The sequence below is a fragment of the Laccaria bicolor genome, genomic scaffold (genome assembly GCF_000143565.1).
Source record: "Laccaria bicolor S238N-H82 LACBIscaffold_21 genomic scaffold, whole genome shotgun sequence".
Classification (NCBI taxonomy): Eukaryota; Fungi; Basidiomycota; class Agaricomycetes; order Agaricales; family Hydnangiaceae; genus Laccaria; species Laccaria bicolor.
Genome location: NW_001889892.1, coordinates 546,452 through 562,504, shown reverse-complemented (window position 1 = coordinate 562,504; position 16,053 = coordinate 546,452). Strand labels below are relative to the sequence as shown.

The 16,053-nt window shown below is 49.6% G+C and overlaps 6 protein-coding genes across 6 annotated transcripts; 2 read left to right on the top strand and 4 right to left on the bottom strand.

The window, feature by feature from the left end:
* Positions 1-111: 111 nt before the first annotated feature.
* LACBIDRAFT_329428 (uncharacterized protein) lies at positions 112-1,024 on the top strand (the record flags this gene model as incomplete). The annotated part of the gene is given in 6 exon segments (XM_001883560.1): positions 112-123; positions 143-155; positions 212-262; positions 301-385; positions 593-806; positions 929-1,024. The coding sequence occupies 6 exon segments, from the start codon at positions 112-114 to the stop codon at positions 1,022-1,024; spliced, it is 471 nt and encodes a 156-aa protein (XP_001883595.1).
* Positions 1,025-4,198: 3,174 nt separating this feature from the next.
* LACBIDRAFT_191048 (uncharacterized protein) lies at positions 4,199-5,629 on the bottom strand (the record flags this gene model as incomplete). The annotated part of the gene is made up of 6 exons (XM_001883457.1): positions 4,199-4,840; positions 4,910-4,966; positions 5,000-5,046; positions 5,108-5,367; positions 5,424-5,486; positions 5,549-5,629. The coding sequence occupies 6 exons, from the start codon at positions 5,627-5,629 to the stop codon at positions 4,296-4,298; spliced, it is 1,053 nt and encodes a 350-aa protein (XP_001883492.1). The 3' UTR covers positions 4,199-4,295.
* A 634-nt stretch (positions 5,630-6,263) lies between these two features.
* On the bottom strand, positions 6,264-10,316 carry LACBIDRAFT_329425 (uncharacterized protein; the record flags this gene model as incomplete). Its single annotated transcript, XM_001883456.1, has 6 exons — positions 6,264-7,898; positions 7,985-8,014; positions 8,169-8,403; positions 8,484-8,559; positions 8,609-8,637; positions 8,749-10,316. The coding sequence occupies 6 exons, from the start codon at positions 10,314-10,316 to the stop codon at positions 6,264-6,266; spliced, it is 3,573 nt and encodes a 1,190-aa protein (XP_001883491.1).
* Positions 10,317-10,686: 370 nt separating this feature from the next.
* Positions 10,687-10,986, top strand: LACBIDRAFT_302601 (uncharacterized protein; the record flags this gene model as incomplete). The annotated part of the gene is made up of 1 exon (XM_001883559.1): positions 10,687-10,986. The coding sequence occupies one exon, from the start codon at positions 10,687-10,689 to the stop codon at positions 10,984-10,986; it is 300 nt and encodes a 99-aa protein (XP_001883594.1).
* A 207-nt stretch (positions 10,987-11,193) lies between these two features.
* On the bottom strand, positions 11,194-13,839 carry LACBIDRAFT_185384 (uncharacterized protein; the record flags this gene model as incomplete). The annotated part of the gene is made up of 10 exons (XM_001883455.1): positions 13,437-13,839; positions 13,259-13,376; positions 13,013-13,199; positions 12,875-12,956; positions 12,732-12,820; positions 12,581-12,668; positions 12,350-12,524; positions 11,588-12,279; positions 11,401-11,521; positions 11,194-11,333 (listed from the first exon to the last, which is right to left on the bottom strand). The coding sequence occupies exons 1-10, from the start codon at positions 13,788-13,790 to the stop codon at positions 11,194-11,196; spliced, it is 2,046 nt and encodes a 681-aa protein (XP_001883490.1). The 5' UTR covers positions 13,791-13,839.
* A 1,008-nt stretch (positions 13,840-14,847) lies between these two features.
* On the bottom strand, positions 14,848-15,882 carry LACBIDRAFT_302599 (uncharacterized protein; the record flags this gene model as incomplete). The annotated part of the gene is made up of 1 exon (XM_001883454.1): positions 14,848-15,882. The coding sequence occupies one exon, from the start codon at positions 15,880-15,882 to the stop codon at positions 14,848-14,850; it is 1,035 nt and encodes a 344-aa protein (XP_001883489.1).
* Positions 15,883-16,053: the final 171 nt, after the last annotated feature.

The window sequence follows — 16,053 nt, the reverse complement described above, 5'->3', positions numbered from 1 at the left end:
ATGAGGGAAGATGAAACCACACACTTCCTAGAGACAAGGAGTGACAGGATAGTGTAAATACAGTGAACACATCTCAGGGAGGATAAAACCACACACTTTCTAGAGATAACAATGCAAGGGTGTGTGAGTACAACAAAGACAGATCAGGGAGAAAGGTATGCACTGCCTGGAGATGAGGAGGCAAAGAAAGGTGTTACTATGGCCAACACAGATAAAGATAAAAAAGCACACACCAACTTGAGACAAGGAGAGAAACATGAGTGTAAGTATGACCACTGCAATTGCACGCACCAACTACAGACAAGGAGAGAGAATGGTGTATGAGTATGGTAAACCCAACAAGGGATGACGAAAAGCACTCACTCCCTAAAGGGACAAAGGGGGTGTGAGTACAGTGACACAGAGGGGGAAGGAAGAAAGCACACACAGCCTGGATACAAGGAGACAAATGGGGGCATGAGCATGGCCAAAGCAGATGAAGGAAGATGAAAGCACACACTTCCTAGAGATGAGGCAAATAGTGGTGTGAATATGGTGAACACAGATGAGGGAGGACTCAATCACACACTTCCTAGATATGAGGAAGCAACAGTGGTGTGAGCATGGCTGATGAGGGTGGACAAAATCACACACTTCCTGTAGACAAGGAGGCAAAGGCTGGTGTGAGTATGGTGAACAAAGATAAGGGAGGAAGAAACCACACACTCTCTAGAGACAAGGAGGCAAAGAGGGGTGTGACTACCATGATTGTAGAAGATGGAGGACAAAACCACACACCAACTAGAAACAAGGGGACAAAGGGGAGTGTGAGTGGGCAGGATGTGGATGAGTGAGGATGAAAGCACACACTGCCTGGAGATAAAGAGACAAGGGGGTTTGAGTACATTGAACATGGATGAGGGAAGATGAAAGCACACACTGCCTGCAGATAAAAGACAGAGGTATGATGAATTCAGATGAGGAAGGGCAAAAGCACGCACCAACTAGAGACAAGGACAAGACACACAGGAGCATATGTAGATGATGTAAGTATTCAAGATAAGGATGCGAAGGAAAAAAATGCATCGTCAGCCCAACACCAGGAGGTTTGCCATTCTACCACCAACTGCATACCTTTATTTCCACTAACATGTTGCTTATTGGCACTAACTTAAGCCAATCCATCTTTTGCTGCTATGCAATTCATCAGTTAGGTGTCTCTTTCCATGCTTCTGTCTCACCTCCAACAGCTGCCACCCAGTGGTGGCCACAGATTCAAACATGTTCATCAACCCCCCCTTTCCCATCCAGACACTGACAACCTCCTCATTCACCATTTTACCCAGCAGTGTCCACATCCTCTCATCATCACATGTTGCTCCCTCCCACACAGCTTTCTGCAAGTGTACATACCAATGTGTGACAGCATACTCATAGCCAATACCACACTGGCTCCCCACTTCCGCAATAATGTCTAAGCAGCTCCTTGCAATCTTGAAGTGCGCATCCCTAGCCAGGATCCGGAATCCAGGTGGTGCACGCTCACTCATGGTATAATCACGAAAGGATTTGTGCAATTGTGGCGTAGCGTCATAAAATGACGTAGTGGTGCCCGGAATCAAAACGCTGCGCATCTGCTGAAGGAAGTTGATGACGTCGAACTTGTCCTTGGGTATATCGGAAAGTAACGCAACAATTTCCCGAATGAGCAATGGCTCTCGAAGCACGAGGATGGCTCCCATAACATGCTGAAAGCCACCTAGTCGAGTAGCACGTCTGTCGTTGGCTTTCGTTGGCTTATACACGTCCTCCCACGACGTCAAGATGAGCTTGTATAGACCTTCAAGCTCGTCGAGGCCGTCCTCGCTGAATCGCTGGAAGGCACTCTCTCGACACGCCGTTCCGTCCTCGCCAATCCGCTGCTCAATCCAGTGAAGAGCGGTTGCGGCATAGTGGAATAGGCCGTTTGCTTTGTTGGATAGCCTCTGCAGTTGGTCAGGATGCGGCCAATGATGCCAATCCGGCTCATCCGGTGTAAGTTCCATCCTGTTAGTAACAACTTCTCTCATCCTAGCAACAACAAAGTTGTGAACTTCGGTGACAGATAACTTTGTCGCCAGGGAATACTGCTTGAACACCGCGTGATTGAGCTTTTTGGACGTGGAGATATCCGCCCAGTGCTCTGGACGCGAGGTAATGATGAATCTAATGTTGTTCGGGAGGTCACAGTCGATCGGAGCAATGCGAGAAAGGATCTTCATGACACTCCCAGATGCGTCTTTCAACTCGTCTAGGGCATCAATGAGAATGACAACCACATCGTGTGACTTAGAGAGTTCTCGGATCGGGTCTAACAGAAGAGAGGTGACTTGATCATCCCGACTCGCAGGATACCCATTCTTCAGGGCCATCTCAAGAACGCGAGCGACTGTCGGAGAGGATATGGCAAGCTGCTGCGCGATAGTAGGGATGATTTTGGTTGGATCGATCGTTTCGGGGATGTTTCGAGATATAAAAAACTGAGCAGAGACGGGAGTGTCGTTCTGACGAAGATTCTCAACAATGGTAGCAGAAAGCGTTGATTTGCCACTGCCTGGGATACCTGTGACCCAGAAGATACGCTCGTCGTTGGAAGGCTGCGGTAATAGCCATTGCTTTATATCTGCGAGAAGTTCCACACGAGTGCCGTCGGCGCAGATACTCTTGCTCTGATCTGTATGTTCGTATTTTGCAGCAATATGGCTGGCAAGTTTCTTTTCGATGAAGGCCTGGGTGGGATCAGTAAGCGGCATTCTTGATTAGCAACAAGCAACCAGAAGCAAACGTACCATACGACTAGCAATCTCCTGTTCTACCCGAATTTTTGTGACGGTTGTTGCCTGGAAGGAACCAATTCAGATTACCGTCACATCGGCAAATGTCGCCGTACCAGGAATGTTTCTTTCGCTCTCGTTAACTTGAACTTCCAGTCCTCCAAATCATCCACCGATACCGACTTCACCGACTGCTCGAGTTCAAAATCAATGGTTGGCGAAGAGAAAGATAAACCTACGACACGTTCCTTTGCCCATAGGCAAATCTCGTTCACCGCCTCACTAACAATGCATAAGCATTGTCGACATTAGGGAAAGTTCAATGAAACTCACCAAATCTTGTTGAGATCCCCTTTTACTGACAGCTCCTCACCAACAACCCCGACAAGAGTGCTAATGTACTGAATCGCTTCCTGCGCAAATTCATACACTCTCTTTTGAATAAGCGGGATATTCTGATTGACTATGTCAGCGGGATGGAATGAGCCTGACAAAATGGCGCACGATCCCAAGCTCAACTAGATTGAGCAATGCTTTAACCAGGGTTCTCGCAGGGATAGGGCTGTCGGGTATGAATCCTTTCAGCGCATCAAGAGTCTTTGATTTCAATGACCGATCGATCGTTTCTGCAAGTTTGAACCAGTTGGAGTCTCCGCGAGCAGCACCCCATTCACGGAGCTGAGTAATAGCGTCGCCGTCGATGTTCCAAGCTTCCCACTCGGGCGTAGGGTTCGTCTGAGTGGTGCCATGGGCTGTGAGTTGATATCTCAAATTCAGAACAGATAATCGCACCCCAATCCCCTTGTCTTTATTTAGTTTAGATGGTGCATCCGCTGTATCTTCGCCTGTTTAATGCTGTTCATGGACGGTTGGAGGTTTTTGGATGGAGACACTCACTGATCGCAGCTACGCCTGCGCCACCTCCCGTTTTCGACGACACCCCTTGAGCCGAAAGACCGGGCGTTGCGGTTCTGGAAGGCTGTGGTGAGGGTGCTCGACTGAATTTCGCTTTGATGTTGTTGATTCCGTGCTTCAGCTTGTCACCGAGTTTGGGCTTTCGCTGGACTGTATCTTTCGAGGGGCCTTGCATGGTGGCAGGAAGCAACGTGTAGGTGGTGCTGTTAACGCGGCTTCAGGCCTCACGGCTAGGACCGGTGAAAGTCATGGCTGATCCCAACATCGGTGGTTTTTGTCCGCTCAATATATCTTCGGTCAGTGATTCCGTTTTCTTTGCTGCACAGGGCTCTCAGAGCCGTAAGCGTGTAATGGTATCAGTTCAAAGCATATAGTTACTGATCCTGGTACTGCGTCGTCGAGAACTTGGAGTACAGGATCAAGAAGGACAGTTCGCATTGTCTGCCCCCTCTTGCTTCCAGTGCATTGGCTTCCCTTTGATGCCTGAGCGTGTCTTGTAAAATTACAGTATGAAGTGAATTGATACATTTTGTCGGGTATCTTTATATCTTAGTTGCGAATAATCAAGACGAGAACGAAAGAGTCCATCTATCCCAATACTTTTTTGATCCCCTCCTTTTGCGCCGCACTCAACCTGTCAGGAAAGACCACCTCCCACTTGACAATCATGTCGCCCTTCTTCTTCACGCTCCCGTCCTTCCTTATCGGCATTCCCTCGCCAGAGATCGTCTGCTCCTGACCAGGTTTGATCACACCCAACGGTGCCGCGATCTGCATCTTCCGCCCATCCAACAACTCCACCGTCTTCACCACCTTCCCACCATCATCTCCCCCCGCCAGCGCCTCGACAAGCGACACCCGGACCCTGCAGTACAAATCGTTCCCCTCCCGCGAAAACACGTCGTCCGCCTTTTCCTCAACTACAAACACCAGGTCCTGTGCCTCACCGTCGTGCTGCTCGTTTCCGGCACGCGGGAACCGAATCTTCGTCCCGCTCTTCCAACCAGGATGAATCTGCACCTCCAGCACCTTGTCTTCCGTTGTACCGTCCAGCAATCGCCGCCCAACTTTGAGACGCTTCACTGTGCCGGAGTAGAGCTCCTTTAGTGACACTTTGAGCGGTTTGATAATATCTGAGGGTTTTTCGGGAGGGGGTTGGGATGCAGGGTGTCGTTGAGGTGGTCGTTGTTGGCGCGGCATACCGCCAGGCATGCCGCTTGAAGAAGATGAGAACGAGTGGAATCCCCCCATGTCGTCGTCTTGGTCTTGGAACATTGAGCTGCCCTGGCGACGGCCAGGCATACCTCCCATACCACCCATACCACCCATGCCACCCATACTGAATATTTGCCTGGAGACTCATTAGGTATGCTGTATAACGACGATAAGACGATACTTACTCGAAAATCTTTTGAGGGTCTGATGGGGCGAACCCGCCTCTGCTGCTGCTAAATCCTCCGGGACCCCCAGAGGTAAACGTAAACGTTTGGGCCCCACCACCACCAGGTCCACCACCCGGGAATCCGCTGAACCCGGAGAACCCTCCTGGCGCACCTTGGCCTGGCGGTGGGCCCCCGCCCGTTTTGAGACCTTCCTCGCCAAACTGGTCATAAACTGTTCGTTTGTTTTTGTCACTCAGGACTTCGAACGCTTCCGAAATCTGGGGGGTTGAAGGTTACTGCTGAAAGAGACCAAAGAAGAAAGCACAGCTCATACCTCTTTGAATTTCTGGCTGGCTTGTTCTGAACCTTTGTTACGGTCAGGATGCCATTTCAAAGCCTGTCAGATATGAGGATCAGCGTTAGCATCGTATGCCGCAAAAGAAGCTTCCAATGACTCACCATCTTCTTGTACGCCTTCTTGATTTCCTCCTCCGAAGCATTCTTGTCGATTCCTAGGAGCTTGTAGTAGTCTGCGCCCATTCTGTGAAAATGAACAAAGTTGTGGGAAACGAGAGGTTTTTATTGGATTGTGGAGGTCGAGGAGGTTCTAGTAACTACCACATGATGTCACGCCGGTCCAGGCAGTTCTCGGCTTGCACGTCCGACGAACGGATCACGAGCTCATCGCTTCAAGCGATCACCCAAGATGGAATGTGGGTATGGTCTCCCTTTCAAAGAATGTGTGAGCAAAGTATGTAAATAGCGTAAAGTAGAGTAATGCTGTCCATGTAAAAAGCGTCGAAATGAAGTCTATTTTATGCCCAAATTGCGGTAGGAAGACCTCGCGACGGTGAAAACATTGCCATTGTAAGTGGTTCAGCATAAATTCCAATCCCTCTTGAACAGCCTCCGTAAGCTGCGGCATAATGTCCTTTCTACGAGAATGGGTGAAAACAATCTCAAATTTGAGACGTCAGAGAGAGCGTCGGACTGTTTCTCGAAGATAAATCTTGGATAAATCCTAAGAGATCTTGACTTGAAAAGTTAAGTGGTTGCATCTGGGATAAAATGCAGACATTCAATGAGATCTTCAAGTAGAGTATTTCAGCGCAAAGTAAAGTATTGCTGAGCGAATTTGCTGTCCGTGTAAAAGCGTCGAAACGAAGGAGTCTCTTTACGCCCAAATTGCGGTAGGAAGACCTCGCGAGGGCGAAAACATTGCCATTGCGAGTGGTTCAGTATAAATCAACTGAATATCCAATCCCCCTTGTACAAACTCCGTAAGCTGCGGCATAATGTCCTCCCTACGAGAATGAGGGAAAACAATCTTGATGCGCTCCAACTTTGTGATGTCAGAAAGAGCGTCGGACTGTTTCTCCAAAATAAATCCCAAGAGATCTTGACTCGAAAAGTTAAAAGGGGAGTCAATCTCCAGGACTTTTAATTTGGGGCAAAGAGTGTCGCTGGCAGATGGAAGAAAAGAATAAAGAAGTTTTTTATCCAGAAATGTCGGGTCAAACCACCTATTACTTTTATTAATGCGGGCTGGCTTCAGAGTGAGGGTGGTTACGTCAGGGATAAAATGCAGACATTCAATGAGATCTTCCATAAGAAGCCGTTTAGGATCTGTTGTAAATTTCTGGACTGATCTGCTCGACTTCCTGAGAAGTGTAAGTAAGGAGGGCTTCTTGTGAGGGTTGGGTGCCAAGGAAGTATGGTACTCAACCTCACGCAGGGCTGGAAGATCGAGATTTTCGAACATGCTGGTGATATCAACTCCCTCGAAGATGGAGAGGCATCTGAGGTTGTAAAGCGTAAGCGGAGAGTATTGATGAGGCGCCTCTTCCGGCATCGAGATCTCCAGACTGCAACGGATGAGCTGAGGGCATTGCGACAACAGATACATCGCCTGATGTAAGCGCAGTCCCTCCCCTAGATATCCTTCAATGGCCAGGTCTGTAAGATTCGCCCAGTCGACAGGATAGTCGAGGCAATCGCCTGAGCTTTGAAACAAAGACAGTCTTCGTAGTGAGGGTGTCCGAAAAACGTTGCACTTTAGTTTCGGCACCTCAGAAACAATTGATTGTTCCATGGTTGGAAATGTGAGATCTAAAGTCTCTAGGAGGGGAAGGTCACTAGGTTGCGTGAGGAGGGACACCATACCGGGACCTTGCGCTGCGACAGTAAGCTTCCTCCAACGCCGAGAAACGGAAAGGATTGTGTCAACAACGGGATGTGGTTTCAAACTAGTATTACGGTTGAAGTTGAACGGCCCATGCGTCCAATCTTCCCCTTGGATAAACGAAATGTCGACCGGGAGTGATGCAGAGCGTTGTAACCACTCTTGCAACGCTGCCGTTCGCAATTCTGCCACGCGGTTTGATACCAGGGCATAATCAGCGGGAGAAGTTCTTGAGGGGATGAGGGTTGTTCCCGGTATAGAAACGTGGATTGATGTCCACAGCTCTGGAGTAGATTGTGACATCGACCTCCAGCTGCTACAAACACGCCCAATAAGCAAGGGAGCTTCACGTTCCGACATCACTGCTGGGTGGTCTGTCGGAATGCAATTGGTGAATATCTCTTGAAGGATCTCTCGAGGGATCCGCCGAATAGGTGAGGTCAATGCACGATACTGATCGATAAGCCGGGCTAGCTCGTCGCGCTGACGTTTCAATGCGTCCAAAGTTGCCTGCGCTCGCTCAATCTCGTCATTCATTCCTGCAAGGCGCCCCTGGGGTTCCACAAGGATACGGGCAATTTCCTGCAACTCTTCATCTGATGGAGCGTAATTGGTGTTAAGACGTTTCTCGAGGGGTAGTAATGCCATGAGTGTTGGTTATGTTCTACTGAAGGATAAGAAAACATGAGTAATAGATGTCTGGGTATACCTACCGCAATGTTTCCCTGCTCAGGCCGGGAGAACTGTATATCGTGAAAGCAATATCAAGTGTCTGGACTCTGGAGGTTGAATTCGAACTCAAGGTTGTGGAAGGCGTTGCCAAACAAGCCCAACCTCTAAAGCACTTTTCGTCTAACCCCCGAGCCGCAATGCAATACTTAACCCCCAGCGACCTACTTTCCATCTTCGACCTCTTACGAAAACAAAAAGAATACTTGATACAAAAGCAAACAGACGGCTTGCTGAAAGAAGGCCGAGTGCTCTTAAGAACGCGAGTCGGAGTTGAGGGGGAAGATTTAGTAACGCGATCTGTCTTGGTCGGATGTCAGTGTTGCATTGAGTGGCTACGCTTTCTAAAATCGTCGGGAAAGTTTTAAGTCTTTGCCGCTCTCTCATTGTTACTATCAAGACACTACGATAGACACACAGGCAAAGCGACGTGGACACATGCAGGCGGACGGCGCACAGAACTGGAAAACTACGTGTACACACGCCGGAGAGAAGGCTACTCCAACCCCCCATTGCGGTCCCTCCAAGACACCTTGAAGACACCTGTTGCAGCCACATACTATGATACGGCCATACAAAGTTGCGCTACCCAATCTACTTAAGCCTACCGGATCGTTGTGTTTGAAGTAGAGTATTGCTGTGCATGTAAAAAGCGGCGAAACGACGTCTATTTTATGGCCAAATTGCGGTAGGAAGACCTCGCGACGGCGAAAACATTGCCATTGCAAGTGGTTCAGCATAAACTAACTGAATATCCAATCCCTCTTGAACAAATTCCGTAAGCTGCGGCATAATGTCCTCCCTTCGAGAATGAGGGAAAACAATCTTGATGCGGTTCAACTTTGAGATGTCAGAGAGAGCGTTGGACTGTTTCTCCAAAATAAATTCCAAGAGATCTTGACTCGAAAAGTTAAAAGGGGAGTCAATCTCCAGGAATTTTAACTCGGGGCAAAGAGTGTCGCTGGCAGATGGAAGAAAAGAATAAAGAAGTTCCTTATCCAGAATTGTCGGGTCAAACGTCCTATTGCCCGCATCAAGGCGGGATGGCTTCAGAGTGAGAGTGGTTGCGTCTGGGATAAAATGTAGACATTGAATGAGATCTTCCATGATAAACCGTTTAGGATCTGTTGTAAGTTTCTGGACTCTTCCGTTAGACTTCCTGAGAAGTGCAAGTAAGGAGGGCTTCCTGTGAGGGCTGGGTAGGAAGGTAGTATGGTATTCAACCTCACGCAGGGCTGGAAGATCGAGACAATCGAACATGCTAGTGGCGTCAACTCCCGAGTCAAAGATCGAGAGGCATCTGAGGTTGAAAAGCGTAAGCGGAGAGTATAGAGTAGGCGCCTCTTCCGGCGTCGAGATCTCTAGACTGCAACGGATGAGCTGAGGACATTGCGACAACAGATACACCGCCTGTTGTAAACGCAGTCCCGCCATTAAATATCCTTCTATGGCCAGGTCTGTAAGATTCGCCCAGTCGACAGGATAGTCGAGATAATCGCCCGAGCCATGAGACAAAAACAGCCTTCGCAATGAGGGTGTCCGAAAAACGTTGCACTCCGATTTTGGAATGTCAGAAACAATTGATTGCCCCAAAGTTGGAAATCTGAGGTCTAGAGTCTCTAGGAGGGGAAGGTCATGAGGGCGCGTGAGGAGACACAACATACTGGGACCTTGCGCTGCGATAGTAAACTTCCTCCAACGCCGAGAAACGGAAAGGATTGTGTCAACAATGGGTTGTGGTCCGCTAGTAAAGTTGAACGGCCCACGTGCCCCATCTTGCCATTGGCTAAACGAAATGTCGACCGGGAGTGATCCAGAGCGCTGTAACCACTCTTGCAACGCTGCCGTTCGCAATTTTGCCAAACGGTTTGATACAACAACATAATCAACGTTTGAAGTTCTTGAAGTGATGGGGGTTGTGTGCGGTACAGAAACGTGAACCGATGTCCACAACTCTGGAGTTGATTGTGAAATCGACCTCCAGCTGCTACAAACACGCCCAATAAGCAAGGGAGCTTCACGTTCCGACATCAGAGCCGGGTGGTCTGTGGGAAGGCAATTGATGAATATCTCCTGAAGGATCTCCGGGGGGATCCGCCGAATAGGAGAGGTCAATGCCTGATACTGATCAATAAGCTGGGCTAGCTCGTCGCGCTGACGCTTCAATGCGTCCAAAGTTGCATGCGCTCGCTCAATCTCGTCATTCATCCTTGCAAGGCGTGCCTGGGGTTCCACGAGAATACGGGGAATTTCCTGTAACTCTTCATCTGATGGAGTGTAATTGGTGTTCAGGCGTTGCTCGAGGGGTAATGCCATGACTGTCAGTCAAGTTCTACTAAAGGGTAAGAAAACATGAATAATATATGGCTGGCATGCCTACTTTACCACAATTCTTCACGATGCGTTCACAATCCGAAAGGGCAACAGGTTGTTGTAACTTGTGAATTGCTATGTTCGGCTACAATGGTCGGGAGAACCGACAACCCAAGGGGCCTGATTGATGATCCGCGATTGTATGGTATTCCAGCGGCTGGGAGACGTTGGGGAGAGTCGAGATGGTTGACCCAAGGAGCGGGGTTGACCAGATGGGGAAAATCCGAGTCAGGCGGAACGCGTTGCCAAACAAGCCCAACTCTCAAATTCACCACTGTTACCTTGAACTCAGTGCCCACCTCCATTTCTCAACATGCGGGCCACCCTTCCCCGCCTCGTCCGCATCATCCCCCGCTCGCTCTTCAGCCCAGGCCAAGCCACAATTATCCCCGCCCCCGAACCACAATACAACGACCTCCACCGACCTACCGTCCTCGACCTCTTACAAAAACAAAGAGACGACTTGGTACAAAAGCAACAGGACGGCTTGCTAAAACAAGGGGAGGAATGGCCGAGTAATATCAGGATTGAGGTGCCCCTTGAACGGAGCGCTTTTAAGAATGTGAGGAAGGAGTTGAGGGGGGAGATTAAGAAGCTTTTTAAGGAGCGGTGATGCGGTGTGGCTTGGGTACCAGGTCAGTGTTACGTTCGGTTGTCTACCCTTTCTGAACTTGACGGAAAGCTTTGATAGTCTTTGCCGCTCTCTAATTGCTATTATTAAGAAACTACAATAGACACATAGGCGAAGCTACGTGGACAGAGACGCAGGCGGACAGGGTAGGTAGAAAACTACGTGTCCGTACATACGACAGGGAGAAGGCTACTCCAATCCCCCATTGCCAGCCCCCTCCGAAGACGCCTGTTGCAGCCACATGCTATAATAAAGCCCCTTTACCTGCATGAGCTCCTCGTGTGTCCCTTGTTCTACTACTTTTCCTTCTTTGAGCACAATGATGAGGTCTAGGAGGTATAGCAAGTAAGCACATTCGGGTGAGCAAAAGAAGCCAGAAGTCAAGAGGACACTCACCAGCTTCAACAACCGTCCTCAACCGATGTGCAATGAATATACTCGTCCGCGCCTTGTCCAACAACGTATTATTGATGTTCCGCATGAGCTCAGACTCAGTATGCGCATCCAAAGCCGACGTCTTCCAACCCAAATCAACATCAGCTCACTCCAATCCAGCAAGACCAAAAGAAAGGAAAACACTCACAGCCTCATCAAAGAAAAGTATCGGCGGATCCTTCAACAAAACCCTCGCAACCGCCAACCTCTGCTTCTCCCCACCACTAACCATCAACCCCCTCTCCCCAACCTGGGTCGCATACCCCTCCGGCAGACTCATAACCGCCTCATGTATATTCGCCCTCCTCGCAGCCTCCTTCACCTCCTCCTCACCCGCGTCCATCCGTCCATACCTCACATTATGCATAATGTCCGCATGGAAAAGGGGCGTGTCCTGGGGTACCACCCCAATCGCCTTCCGGACACTCTCAAGCGTCACGGAAGAAATGTCCTGGTCGTCAATGAATATCCGACCCTCGGAAGGCGGGTAAAACCGGAAAAGAAGGCGGAAGATCGTGGACTTGCCGCACCCTGACGGACCGACGATGGCCACTTTCTTTCCGGCGGGCACGGTGAAGGAGAGGTTGGTGAATATGGGGCGGGCGGGGTGGTATGCGAAGGAGACGTTGTCGAAGCGGATGGAACCGCCGTCGAGGTGTAGGGGTGGCGCGTTTGGCACGTCCTTTGGAGGTGGGTTCTCTTCGACGAGTTTGAAGAGGACTTCCATGTCTAGGAGGTTTTGCCGCATTTCGCGGTATATTGATCCCAGGAAGTTGAGTGGGAGAGAGAGTTGGAAGATTAGTTGGTTGACCATGACTACGTCTCCGACCGTCATTGTCCCTAGCATGAGAAAGCAAGATCAGAACCACCACTTCTGGGAGAAGGAAGCGGGGAGGAGGAGGAAACACACCATTGACGACACCCTGTGCAGCCAAAAACATCGCCATGGTCAGTGCACTTGAAAAGATGACGTTTTGTCCAGAATTGAGGTACGCAAGGGAGGTTGAGATTTTGATGGAGGAGTTCTCATAATCCCGGAGGTGTTTGTCGTATTGTGCAACTTCATACTTTTCGTTGTTAAAGTGCTACGGAGTAGTCAGCGTCTGTGGGGTGGGATATGAGGGTACATGAAGAAACACACTTTCACTGCCTCAAAGTTGATGAGGGAGTCGACGGCTACAGTTGCGGCTTTGTTGTCCGCTTTATTAGCCTCGCGGCGGAATCGCGTTCTGTAAGCAGTACGAACATGTGAGGGACGTTCATAGATGATGAAGGAGGCGAAGGGTACTCACCTCCAGGAAGTAGTGCGAACGGTGAACCAAGTGTACGTGATCATGGTCAAAGCCGTGATAGCAGCAAAGTCCCAGCCAAATTTATACGTCTACCCTCGTCTTGTCAGAGAACCCCCCACATGAAATGAAAGATAAACACATACCAAAATACCACAAACCATAGAAATCTCCAATGCGGTAGGAACGATCCGGAATATAATAGCTTGCAATAAAAAGGTGATACCTCTACCTCACCCCTTCGTCGGCTGATCGATAACCAGCACAAAAAAACACGTACGTACTTGGTACCCCGATCAATCGCCCGCGTCAAGCCCCCCGTTTGTCGGGACAAGTGGAACCGCAGATCAAGATTCAATAGATGCTCGAATGTCTCCCTGGCGACTTTTCGGATGGCCCCCTGGCCGACTTTCGCGAATATTGCGTTGAGGAGCTCGGAGGAGAGTGTAGATCCGACGCGGGCGGCTCCGTCTATATGTCTCGTGTGAGCATGTATGTGGGGGAGGATAAGAGGAAGAAGGAAGACGTACATCCGATGATGAGAGACCCTGCAAGCAACCACGCAGTTGAACTAGCCAAAATGTCCACGTTCACATTCAGGGCGTCTACAATGCTTTTGAACAACAGTGGAACCTGTACGTTCAACACCTGCACACGACACTTCAAGGTCAAGCGTGGACGCATGGATGGAAGATGAAACGGACGGACCTTGGCGGTTATGAGCAGCCCAAATCCACCGAGCACCGTCAATCGAGTCTTCCAATCGTCCTTTGGCCATACGTTCACTAGGAGCCGTTTGACGATACTAAAGTCAGTTTTTCTCTGTTCCGCTTGTGTTGGAATTTCAGGCGGTGCCGGTGGTGGGGTTTTAGCTGGTGTATCAAGCTTTCCCTGTGGTGCACTTTTACCAAAGGCGCGCCCTAGACGAGGAAAGAGTTGAGCGCGATTCCGATATGGGATTGTATATCCCGAGAGCAAGACACGGTTGCTCAATGTCGGAGCGTGGTGGAAGTTGCGAGTAAGATGGCGGCAGGAATGTCGAGCTAGGAAAGATGAGAACATGGGGTGAAGGGCTGCAGACTGGATGGCGGGCTTGCAGTCTGCAGACCAGGGATGGAAGGGAAGCGAGCGAGAGCGGGCGCGTATTCAATAACTTCATGTTGATGACACATGGCGTGCTTCTTGGAAATCTTATCTGATTACCGGCCGCCAATGGAGATGCTATCGAGAATATTTCGTCTACCTCACAGTATGGCACAACGCCCCGCTTTATACCTAGATAGCTTTCCTGAACATTTGGCATGAGTCTCCACATTTTTGTTGCACCAGTTGTCGGCTTCACCAAAAATTTGCCAAAAATACGAATCAGGAACGCCAAACGGGTCACCAAATACTACTCCGTATCTCCTTCCATCTTCTTTCAGCGTAGAACTTCAAAGCAGTGATCACTTCGATAGGAGTCGTATAAATTTCGTCTTGGTGCATGTCAGCAACGCCAACTGACAACGCTGGCGGTGTCTCCGCAAAGAAAGAAGCCCTTGTATTTCACATATCACTGGGGACACGAAGTCCGTCCAGCGATGAAAACAGCACCTTGGAGGGTCGGGGCGGATAGCCCAACCGAAGGTCCAACCCTTCTTCGACAAGCCGCGCAAGATCCGGGACAAATTCCATCTTCCAAGCAAGCCAAAGGCGCTTCAACTTCGGTGCCAGAATTTCCGAGGAACCCGCCCCTTGTTTCTCCAAAAGAAATCCCAAGAGATCTTCATTCGACAAGTATGGCAGTCGATAACCAATGTGCAGATTTAACAGTTGGGGACAAATTGTTTGCCCGCCAGAGGCAGATGGGAGAAAGGAATAAAGGAACTCCTTATCCAAAATCGGAGTCGCGTTGAGGCCTTCGGGTACTTGCGCAAGGGATCGTTTGAAGATCAGAGTGGTCGCACTAGGGATGAGACGCAGACACTCGATCAATTCGGTCTTCGTGAACGTCTGAGGACTTGTTGCGAACTTCCGAATCAGTCCGTTTGATTTTTTGAGAAGCGTGAGCAACGAAGGCCTCCTGGCGAAGGATGGTGTGAGAGCGGTATGGTACTCGACCTCACGCAACACAGGAAGGTTAAATTGTCACTTCCAAGATGGTCAAGCTTTCGAGGTCGGGAAGTACGATCAAAGGAAATTGAACCGGAGTCTTTGCTGCAAACGGAATCTCCAATCTGCAGCGGACCAGACGTGGGCATCGCGACAGCAACTCCACTGCCTGAGGTAAACGCAGGCAAAAATTAGTTCTCCATTTTCTTTCAATGGTCAGATCTGTAAGTTGCGCCCAGCTCACAGGAAGCTGTGAGCAGTCTCCTCTAGGATGCATTAAATACAGCTTTCGAAGTGATGGTGTCCGGTAAATGTTTTGATCTTGTAGCGGAATTTCGGAAAATGCCCTCCCCAACGAAAAGTCGAAGTCCAAGGACTCCAGAAACGGAAGTTCATGGGGAGAGTGTGTGAGGAAACGCACCATAGTCTGCGCTGGTGCTGCTATAGATATCTTTCTCCAACGATGAGCGACGGAAAGGATCGTGTCAACAATCGGGTGTGAATGGTGTGATTGTAGAGCGGGTACAGAGATAGGTGGTAAGCTGTGATCCCGGTGGGTGAACGAGATGTTGACAGGAAGTGATCTGGAGCGGTTTAGCCACTCTTTCAACGCTGCCGTCCGCAAGTCTGCGATACGTTTTGCCGCAACCACGCGATCAGCAGGCGCAATGTCCCCAGAGCACAACTTCCATTCAAAGTCGAGATAGCCGTCTGGTATAGGGACATGAACCGTTGTCCACAGGCGAGGCGTTGATATTGAAATCGATCTCCAGCTGCTACAGACGCGACCAAGCGTCAAGGGAGCTTCGCGTGCTGACATGATCGCGTTGCGGTTTGTGGGAAGGCAGTGAATGAATATCTCTTGGAGGATCTCTTGGGGGATCCGCCGAATAGGTGAGGTGAGTGCGCGATGCTGATCGATGTGCTGAACTAAATCGTCAATGTCACCCTTCATCCCCGAAAGTGGTTCTTCAGGTTCTGGGAGCATATGGAGTATCTCATGTTGCTGTTCATCCGTTGGAGCGTAATTGGTGTTCGGATGTTCTTCGAAAGATATCGTCATGGATAGCAGTCTATGATCACTGGCATACAAAATGAAAAGACTCAAACGGTAGAGACAAAGGGCTGATTGAGCCTACCGTAAATTTCTTCAACGATTGAAGATAGAGAGAAAGCAAAGAGATTCAGAAAGAGACGGTCAACTGGTCACGCGCACGGAGGACAACTCGTCCAC